Below are 11,259 nucleotides of genomic sequence, written 5' to 3'. Positions count from 1 at the left end.
TCTGTGACACGCTCAGCACCCTGTGTGCCTTGCTCTGTGACAAGCTCAGCACCCTGTGTGCCCTGCTCTGTGACACGCTCAGCACCCTGTGTGCCCTGCTCTGTGACACGCTCAGCACCCTGTGTGCCCTGCTCTGTGACACGCTCAGCACCCTGTGTGCCCTGCTCTGTGACACGCTCAGCACCCTGTGTGCCTTGCTCTGTGACAAGCTCAGCACCCTGTGTGCCCTGCTCTGTGACACGCTCAGCACCCTGTGTGCCCTGCTCTGTGACACGCTCAGCACCCTGTGTGCCCTGCTCTGTGACACACTCAGCACCCTGTGTGCCCTGCTCTGTGACACACTCAGCTCCCTGTGTGCCCTGCTCTGTGACACACAGCTCCCTGTGTGCCCTGCTCTGTGACACGCTCAGCTCCCTGTGTGCCCTGCTCTGTGACACACAGCTCCCTGTGTGCCCTGCTCTGTGACACGCTCAGCACCCTGTGTGCCCTGCTCTGTGACACGCTCAGCACCCTGTGTGCCCTGCTCTGTGACACGCTCAGCACCCTGTGTGCCCTGCTCTGTGACACGCTCAGCACCCTGTGTGCCTTGCTCTGTGACACGCTCAGCACCCTGTGTGCCCTGCTCTGTGACACGCTCAGCACCCTGTGTGCCCTGCTCTGTGACACACTCAGCACCCTGTGTGCCCTGCTCTGTGACACGCTCAGCACCCTGTGTGCCCTGCTCTGTGACACGCTCAGCACCCTGTGTGCCCTGCTCTGTGACACGCTCAGCACCCTGTGTGCCTTGCTCTGTGACACGCTCAGCACCCTGTGTGCCCTGCTCTGTGACACGCTCAGCACCCTGTGTGCCCTGCTCTGTGACACGCTCAGCACCCTGTGTGCCCTGCTCTGTGACACGCTCAGCTCCCTGTGCGCCCTGCTCTGTGACACTCTCAGCCCCCTGTGTGCCCTGCTCTGAGACACGCTCAGCTCCCTGTGTTCCCTGCTCTGTGACACGCTCAGCTCCCTGTGTGCCTTGCTCTGTGACACACTCAGCTCCCTGTGTGCCCTGCTCTGTGACACGCTCAGCTCCCTGTGTCCTGCTCTGTGACACGCTCAGCTCCCTGTGTGCCCTGCTCTGTGACACGCTCACCTCCCTTTGTACCCTGCTCTGTGACACGCTCAGCTCCCTGTGTGCCCTGCTCTGTGACACGCTCAGCTCCCTGTGTGCCCTGCTCTGAGAGGCTCAGCTCCCTGTGTGCCCTGCTCTGTGACACACTCAGCTCCCTGTGTGCCTTGCTCTGTGACACACTGCTCCCTGTGTGCCCTGCTCTGTGACACGCTCAGCTCCCTGTGTGCTCTGCTCTGTGACACGCTCAGCTCCCGGTGTGCCCTGCTCTGTGACACACAGCTCCCTGTGTGCCCTGCTCTGTGACACACAGCTCCCTGTGTGCCCTGCTCTGTGACACGCTCAGCTCCCTGTGTGCCCTGCTCTGTGACACACTCAGCTCCCTGTGTGCCCTGCTCTGTGACACGCTCAGCTCCCTGTGTGCCCTGCTCTGTGACACGCTCAGCTCCCTATGTGCCCTGCTCTGTGACACACTCAGCTCCCTGTGTGCCCTTCTCTGTGACACACAGCTCCCTGTGTGCCCTGCTCTGTGACACGCTCAGCTCACTGTGTGCCCTACTCTGGGACACACTCAGCTCCCTGTGTGCCCTGCTCTGTGACACGCTCAGCTCCCTGTGTGCCCTGCTCTGCGACATGCTCAGCTCCCTGTGTTCCCTGCTCTGTGACACGCTCAGCTCCCTGTGTGCCCTGCTCTGTGACACGCTCAGCTCTCTGTGTGCCCTGCTCTGTGACACACAGCTCCCTGTGTGCCCTGCTCTGTGACACACAGCTCCCTGTGTGCCCTGCTCTGTGACACGCTCAGCTCCCTGTGTGCCCTGCTCTGTGACACACAGCTCCCTGTGTGCCCTGCTCTGTGACACACAGCTCCCTGTGTGCCCTGCTCTGTGACACACAGCTCCCTGTGTGCCCTGCTCTGTGACACGCTCAGCTCCCTGTGTGCCCTGCTCTGTGACACACAGCTCACTGTGTGCCCTGCTCTGTGAGACGCTCAGCTCCCTGGGTGCCCTGCTCTGTGACACGCTCAGCTCCCTGTGTGCCCTGCTCTGTGACACGCTCAGCTCCCTGTGTGCCCTGCTCTGTGACACACAGCTCCCTATGTGCCCTGCTCTGTGACACACTCAGCTCCCTGTGTGCCCTTCTCTGTGACACACAGCTCCCTGTGTACCCTGCTCTGTTACACGCTCAGCTCCCTGTGTGCCCTGCTCTGTTACACGCTCAGCTCCCTGTGTGCCCTGCTCAGTGACACGCTCAGCTCCCTGTGTGCCCTGCTCTGTGACACGCTCGGCTCCCTGTGTGCCCTGCTCTGTGACACGCTCAGCTCCCGGTGTGCCCTGCTCTGTGACACGCTCAGCTCCCTGTGTGCCCTGCTCTGTGACACACTCAGCTCCCTGTGTGCCCTGCTCTTTGACACGCTCAGCTCCCTGTGTGCCCTGCTCTGTGACACGCTCAGCTCCCTGTGTGCCCTGCTCTGTGACATGCTCAACTCCCTGTGTGCCCTGCTCTGTGACACGCTCAGCTCCCTCTGTGGCCTGCTCTATGACATGCTCAGCTCCCTGTGTGCCCTGCTGTATGACACGCTCAGCTCCCTGTGTGCCCTGCTCTGTGACATGCTCAGCACTCTGTGTGCCCTGCTCTGTTACACGCTCAGCTCCCTGTGTGCCCTGCTCTGTTACACACTCAGCTCCCTGTGTGCCCTGCTCTGTGACACGCTCAACTCCCTGTGTGCCCTGCTCTGTGACACGCTCAGCTCCCTCTGTGGCCTGCTCTATGACATGCTCAGCTCCCTGTGTGCCCTGCTCTGTGACACGCTCAGCTCCCTTTGTACCCTGCTCTGTGACACGCTCAGCTCCCTGTGTGCCCTGCTCTTTGACACGCTCAGCTCCCTGTGTGCCCTGCTGTATGACACGCAGCTCCCTCTGTGCCCTGCTCTGTGACACGCTCAGCTCCCTGTGTGCCCTGCTCTGTGACACACAGCTCCCTGTGTGCCCTGCTCTGTGACACGCTCAGCTCCCTGTGTGCTCTGCTCTGTGACACACACAGCTCCCGGTGTGCCCTGCTCTGTGACACGCTCAGCTCCCTGTGTGCCCTGCTCTGTGACACACAGCTCCCTGTGTGCCCTGCTCTGTGACACGCTCAGCTCCCTGTGTGCCCTGCTCTGTGACACACTCAGCTCCCTGTGTGCCCTGCTGTGACACGCTCAGCTCCCTGTGTGCCCTGCTCTGTGACACACTCAGCTCCCTGTGTGCCCTGCTCTGTGACATGCTCAGCTCCCTGTGTGCCCTGGTCTGTGACACACAGCTCCCTGTGTGCCCTGCTCTGTGACACACTGAGCTCCCTGTGTGCCCTGCTCTGTGACATACAGATACCTGTGTGCCCTGCTCTGTGACACACTCAGCACCCTGTGTGCCCTGCTCTGTAACACGCTCAGCTCCCTGTGTGCCCTGCTCTGTGACACGCTCAGCTCCCTGTGTGCCCTGCTCTGTGACACACAGCTCCCTGTGTGCCCTGCTCTGTGACACACAGCTCCCTGTGTGCCCTGCTCTGGGACACGCTCAGCTCCCTGTGTGCCCTGCTCTGTGACACGCTCAGCTCCCTGTGTGCCCTGCTCTGTGACACCCTCAGCTCCCTGTGTGCCCTGCTCTGTGACACACTCAGCTCCCCGTGTGCCCTGCTCTGTGACACGCTCAGCTCCCTGTGTGCCCTGCTCTGTGACACACAGCTCCCTGTGTGCCCTGCTCTGTGACACGCTCAGCTCCCTGTGTGCCCTGCTCTTTGACACGCTCAGCTCCCTGTGTGCCCTGCTCTATGACACGCTCAGCTCCCTGTGTGCCCTGCTCTGTGACACGCAGCTCCCTCTGTGCCCTGCTCTGTGACACGCTCAGCTCCCTGTGTGCCCTGCTCTGTGACACGCTCAGCTCCCTGTGTGCTCTGCTCTGTGACACACACAGCTCCCGGTGTGCTCTGCTCTGTGACACGCTCAGCTCCCTGTGTGCCCTGCTCTGTGACACACAGCTCCCTGTGTGCCCTGCTCTGTGACACGCTCAGCTCCCTGTGTGCCCTGCTCTGTGACACACTCAGCTCCCTGTGTGCCCTGCTGTGACACGCTCAGCTCCCTGTGTGCCCTGCTCTGTGACACGCTCAGCTCCCTGTGTGCCCTGCTCTGTGACACGCTCAGCTCCCTGTGTGCCCTGCTCTGTGACACGCTCAGCTCCCGGTGTGCCCTGCTCTGTGACACACAGCTCCCTGTGTGCCCTGCTCTGTGACACACTGAGCTCCCTGTGTGCCCTGCTCTGTGACATACAGATCCCTGTGTGCCCTGCTCTGTGACACACTCAGCTCCCTGTGTGCCCTGCTCTGTAACACGCTCAGCTCCCTGTGTGCCCTGCTCTGTGACAAGCTCAGCTCCCTGTGTGCCCTGCTCTGTGACACACAGCTCCCTGTGTGCCCTGCTCTGTGACACACAGCTCCCTGTGTGCCCTGCTCTGGGACACGCTCAGCTCCCTGTGTGCCCTGCTCTGTGACACGCTCAGCTCCCTGTGTGCCCTGCTCTGTGACACACAGCTCCCTGTGTGCCCTGCTCTGTGACACGCTCAGCTCCCTTTGTGCCCTGCTTTGTTACACACAGCTCCCTGTGTGCCCTGCTCTGTGACACAAAGCTTCCTGTGTGCCCTGCTCTGTGACACACTCAGCTCCCTGTGTGCCCTGCTCTGTGACACGCTCAGCTCACTCTTTGCCCTGCTCTGTGACACGCTCAGCACCCTGTGTGCCCTGCTCTGTGACACACTCAGCTCACTCTTTGCCCTGCTCTGTGACACGCTCAGCTCCCTGTGTGCCCTGCTCTGTGACAAGCTCAGCTCCCTGTGTGCCCTGCTCTGTGACACGCTCAGCTCACTCTTTGCCCTGCTCTGTGACACGCTCAGCTCCCTGTGTGTCCTGCTCTGGGACACGCTCAGCACCCTGTGTTCCCTGCTCTGTGACACGCTCAGCTCCCTGTGTGCCCTGCTCTGTGACACGCTCAGCACCCTGTGTGCCCTGCTCTGTGACACGCTCAGCTCCCTGTGTGCCCTGCTCTGTGACACGCTCAGCTCCCTTTGTACCCTGCTCTGTGACACGCTCAGCTCCCTGTGTGCCCTGCTCTGTGACACGCTCAGCTCCCTGTGTGCCCTGCTCTGTGACACGCTCAGCTCCCTGTGTGCCCTGCTCTGTGACACGCTCAGCTCCCTGTGTGCCCTGCTCTGTGACACGCTCAGCTCCCTGTGTGCCCTGCTCTGTGACACACAGCTCCCTGTGTGCCCTGCTCTGTGACACACAGCTCACTGTGTGCCCTGCTCTGTGACACGCTCAGCTCCCTGTGTGCCCTGCTCTGTGACACACTCAGCTCCCTGTGTGCCCTGCTCTGTGACACACTGCTCCCTGTGTGCCCTGCTCTGTGACACGCTCAGCTCCCTGTGTGCCCTGCTCTGTGACACGCTCAGCTCCCTGTGTGCTCTGCTCTGTGACACGCTCAGCACTCTGTGTGCACTTCTCTGTGACACGCTCAGCTCCCTGTGTGCCCTGCTCTGTGACACGCTCAGCTCCCTGTGTGCCCTGCTCTGTGACACGCTCAGCTCCCTGTGTGCCCTGCTCTGTGACACGCTCAGCTCCCTGTGTGCCCTGCTCTGTGACACGCTCAGCTCCCTGTGTGCCCTGCTCTGTGACACGCTCAGCACTCTGTGTGCCCTGCTCTGTGACACGCTCAGCTCCCTGTGTGCCCTGCTCTGTGACACGCTCAGCTCCCTGTGTGCCCTGCTCTGTGAAACACTCAGCTCCCTGTGTGCCCTGCTCTGTGACACGCTCAGCTCCCTGTGTGCCCTGCTCTGTGACACGCTCAGCTCCCTGTGTGCCCTGCTCTGTGACACGCTCAGCACTCTGTGTGCCCTGCTCTGTGACACGCTCAGCTCCCTGTGTGCCCTGCTCTGTGACACGCTCAGCTCCCTGTGTGCCCTGCTCTGTGACACGCTCAGCTCCCTGTGTGCCCTGCTCTGTGAAACACTCAGCTCCCTGTGTGCCCTGCTCTGTGACACGCTCAGCTCACTCTTTGCCCTGCTCTGTGACACGCTCAGCTCACTGTGTGCCCTGCTGTGTGGCAGAGGGTCTCTCACCATTATCCGGTGGGCACTGTATCCCCTTCACACTCAGATAACTTGTGCCATGCAGGAGGGGCAGCACCTGTGCAGCAGTGACAGGCAGGGAGAAGGTACCCTGAGGTATTTGTGTCAGAACTTTCTGCAGGGTTTGGGGGCAGTTCCAGACCCCATTGGGGTAACAAGACTGGGCAGCTGTGAGAGCCTATAGGGGGAGAGGAGAAGCAAGAGGGGGGAGGAAGGACAAGTCAATAAAGAGCAACAAGTAAATCACAACATGGCACTATGGGGAGATTCACTACGGTGCCATTCTCATACCCCCAAACTCTCCCTCTCCCTCACCGTCACTAGGGCCCCACCCATACCCCCAAACTCTCCCTCACCGTCACTAGGACCCCACCCATACATCCAAACTCTCCCTCACCGTCACTAGGACCCCACCCATACCCCCAAACTCTCCCTCACCGTCACTAGGGCCCCACCTATACCCCCAAACTCTCCCTCACCATCACTAGGGCCCCACCCATACCCCCAAACTCTCCCTCACCGTCACTAGGACCCCACCCATACCCCCAAACTCTCCCTCACCGTCACTAGGACCCCACCCATACCCCCAAACTCTCCCTCACCGTCACTAGGGCCCCACCCATACACCCAAACTCTCCCTCACCGTCACTAGGACCCCACCCATACATCCAAACTCTCCCTCACCGTCACTAGGACCCCACCCATACCCCCAAACTCTCCCTCACCGTCACTAGGGTCCCACCCATACCCCCAAACTCTCCCTCACCGTCACTAGGGCCCCACCCATACCCCCAAACTCTCCCTCACCGTCACTAGGACCCCACCCATACCCCCAAACTCTCCCTCACCGTCACTAGGACCCCACCCATACCCCCAAACTCTCCCTCACCGTCACTAGGACCCCACCCATACCCCCAAACTCTCCCTCACCGTCACTAGGACCCCACCCATACCCCCAAACTCTCCCTCACCGTCACTAGGACCCCACCCATACCCCCAAACTCTCCCTCACCGTCACTAGGACCCCACCCATACCCCCAAACTCTCCCACACAATCACTAGGGCCCACTCCCATACACCCAAACTCTCCCTCACGTCACTAGGGCCCACTCCCATACACCCAAACTCTCCCTCACGTCACTAGGGCCCACTCCCATACACCCAAACTCTCCCTCACCGTCACTAGGGCCCCACCCATACACCCAAACTCTCCCTCACCGTCACTAGGACCCCACCCATACACCCAAACTCTCCCTCACCGTCACTAGGACCCCACCCATACCCCCAAACTCTCCCTCACCGTCACTAGGACCCCACCCATACCCCCAAACTCTCCCTCACCGTCACTAGGACCCCACCCATACACCCAAACTCTCCCTCACCGTCACTAGAACCCCACCAATACACCCAAACTCTCCCTTACCGTCACTAGGACCCCACCCATACACCCAAACTCTCCCATACCGTCACTAGGACCCCACCCATACCCCCAAACTCTCCCTCACCGTCTCTAGGACCCCACCCATACACCCAAACTCTCCCTCACCGTCACTAGGACCCCACCCATACACCCAAACTCTCCCACACCGTCACTAGGACCCCACTCCCATACACCCAAACTCTCCCTCACCGTCACTAGGACCCCACCCATACACCCAAACTCTCCCTCACCGTCACTAGGGCCCACTCCCATACACCCAAACTCTCTCACACCGTCACTAGGGCCCACTCCCATACACCCAAACTCTCCCTCACTGTCACTAGGGCCCCACCCATCCACCCAAACTCTCCCTCACCGTCACTAGGGCCCACTCCCATACACCCAAACTCTCCCTCACTATCACTAGGGCCCACTCCCATACACCCAAACCCTCACTCAGTCACTAGGGGCCCCACTCCCATACACCCAAACTCTCCCTCACCATCACCAGGACCCACTCCCATACACCCAAACTCTCCCTCACCGTCACCAGGACCCACACCCATACACCCAAACTCTCACTCACTGTCACTAGGGCCCACTCCCATACACCCAAACTCTCCCTCACCGTCACCAGGGGCCCACTCCCATACACCCAAACTCTCCCTCACCGTCACTACGGTGCCACTCCCATACACCCAAACTCTCTCTCACCGTTACTGGGACCCCACCCATACACTCAAACTCTCCCTCACCGTCACTAGGGCCCCACACCCATACACCCAAACTCTCCCTCACCGTCACTAGGGTCCCACTCCCATACACCCAAACTCTCCCTCACCGTCACTAGGGCCCACTCCCATACACCCAAACTCTCCCTCACGTCACTAGGGCCCACTCCCATACACCCAAACTCTCCCTCACGTCACTAGGGCCCACTCCCATACACCCAAACTCTCCCTCACCGTCACTAGGGTCCCACTCCCATACACCCAAACTCTCCCTCACCGTCACTAGGACCCCACCCATACCCCCAAACTCTCCCTCACTGTCACTAGGACCCCACCCATACACCCAAACTCTCCCTCACCGTCACTAGGACACCAACCATACACCCAAACTCTCCCACACCGTCACTAGGACCCCACTCCCATACACCCAAACTCTCTCACACCGTCACTAGGACCCCACTCCCATACACCCAAACTCTCCCTCACCGTCACTAGGGCCCATTCTCATACACCCAAACTCTCCCTCACCGTCACCAGGACCAACTCCCATACACCCAAACTCTCCCTCACCGTCACCAGGACCCACTCCCATACACCCAAACTCTCCCAAACGTCACCAGGACCCACTCCCATACACCCAAACTCTCCCTCACGTCACTAAGGCCCACTCCCATACACCCAAACTCTCCCTCACCGTCACTAAGGCCCACTCTCATACACCCAAACTCTCCCTCACCGTCACCAGGACCCACTCCCAAACACCCAAACTCTCCCAAACGTCACCAGGACCCACTCCCAAACACCCAAACTCTCCCTCACGTCACTAGGGCCCACTCCCATGCTCCCACACCCTCCCCCACCGTCACTAGGGGCTCACTCCCATACACTCAAACTCTCCCTCACCGTCACCAGGGGCCCACTCCCATACACCCAAACTCTCCCTCACCGTCACTACGGTGCCACTCCCATACACCCAAACTCTCTCTCACCGTTACTGGGACCCCACCCATACACTCAAAATCTCCCTCACTGTCACTAGGGCCCCACACCCATACACCCAAACTCTCCCTCACCGTCACTAGGGTCCCACTCCCATACACCCAAACTCTCCCTCACCGTCACTAGGGCCCACTCCCATACACCCAAACGCTCCCTCACTGTCACTAGGGCCCACTCCCATACACCCAAACTCTCCCTCACTGTCACTAGGGCCCACTCCCATACACCCAAACTCTCCCTCACCGTCACTAGGGGCCCACCCATACACCCAAACTCTCCCTGACCGTGACTAGGACCCCACCCATACACCCAAACTCTCCCTCACCGTCACTAGGGCCCACTCCCATACACCCAAACTCTCCCTCACCGTCACTAGGGCCCCACCCATACACCCAAACTCTCCCTCACCGTCACTAGGGCCCACTCCCATACACCCAAACTCTCCCTGACCGTCACTAGGGGCCCATTCCTATACACCCAAACCTTCAAAAACGAATCCCATCAGCATCCCAAGCCTAGAGGTTATATACGAGTGCACAGTCTACATCCCAGTATGCCTTGTCTCGTAACTAAACCCCTACTTCACTCACCTTCACCACTGACACCTTCTCGTGGTTGGCATTCACTTTGTTTCCCGATCCCCAAATTGCTGCTACCAGACTCATCTACCTCACTCACCGCTTCCCTGCTGTAGCACATTGTGGCCCTGACCGCAGAGCTTACAGTCTAATGTTGTAAGGAGCCAACCCTGGGATTTAAAGCCAATGTCATTGTTTTGGGTCAGTCCCTTTCCTGCCGCTCCTACAGCACCAGAACTGCAACCAAAACCTGAGCCCACGATGGTAAACCAGAGAAACCTGTGCTGTGTGAGTATTGGGGTCAGTGATCTCGTGCCCCCCCACATCCCCCCGTTATATATATGCAAATGTAAATATACTGTATGCTCATTTGCATGTCTTAGGCAGGTCTGCAACCCCGCCTTTCCCCATTATCACCCAGCACACAGCACTTCCACTGCAGCAAGGGATTCTGGGAAATGACATGCAAATGAGCACACAGTGCCACTTATATATATATATATATATATATTACAACAAGACAAACTGCCGGCAACAGATTAAGCAACTAATGAGTACTTAAATTACTAATATAATAACCACTAACGGTGCTAGGAACTAGAAGTCATATAACCAGTGGTTGACAAATCACCAAAAAATCTACTCGCCACACAAAAAAATCTACTCGCCACCTAGTACCAAACGTGTGCTGCTTGGGCCAATATTTACTCGCCCGGGGGTTAAATCCACTCGCCCGGGACGAGCAAATGTATAGGTTTGTCGAACACTGAATATAACAATGAAAAGAAAAAGAAAAGCGTCCCAACTCAGCACTCACGTATACTCAGAACAAATATCAAATAAAAATATGATTTATTTAACAGCACAAATAATCAAACATAAAATACAAAAATTATTTAAACAAAACGCTTTTCTTTTTCTTTTCATTGTTATATATATATATGAAACAAGGCAGCAGGCACTCTGTAAACACTGAAACACTGATGCTTATCCCATATGCGATATAGATATAGCAGGTATTACCAGATCTTCATCCGGAAAGAAGAGACAGCACACAGCCAAGCTGAAATGTCAATATATTACATCCGGATGTGGTGCCTTGGTTTCTTGTTACCTCAATATATTGACATTTCAACTTGTCTGTGTGCTGTCTCTTCTTTCCGGATGAAGATCTGGTAATACTTGCTATATCTATATATTATATAAATGTATTAATATTGGTTTGTGTGAGCTGGATTCTACTATCAATTTGCAAGATCCTAACATGTAATTA

At 58.1% G+C, this 11,259-nt stretch overlaps 1 protein-coding gene across 1 annotated transcript in view; it reads right to left on the bottom strand.

The window, feature by feature from the left end:
- Window positions 1-11,259, bottom strand: part of LOC142473404 (cobalamin binding intrinsic factor-like) — an 80,827-nt gene that overhangs the window by 48,015 nt on the left and 21,553 nt on the right. The window contains exon 6 of the mRNA XM_075580651.1: window positions 6,250-6,436. Coding sequence (XP_075436766.1) covers window positions 6,250-6,436 — 187 coding nt within the window. The remainder of the gene's footprint in view (window positions 1-6,249; window positions 6,437-11,259) is intronic.

This window comes from Ascaphus truei (assembly GCF_040206685.1).
Source record: "Ascaphus truei isolate aAscTru1 chromosome 8 unlocalized genomic scaffold, aAscTru1.hap1 SUPER_8_unloc_2, whole genome shotgun sequence".
Lineage (NCBI taxonomy): Eukaryota > Metazoa > Chordata > Amphibia > Anura > Ascaphidae > Ascaphus > Ascaphus truei.
Note: the sequence above shows the minus strand (reverse complement) of the source record. Positions and strands in the feature narration are given on the sequence as shown.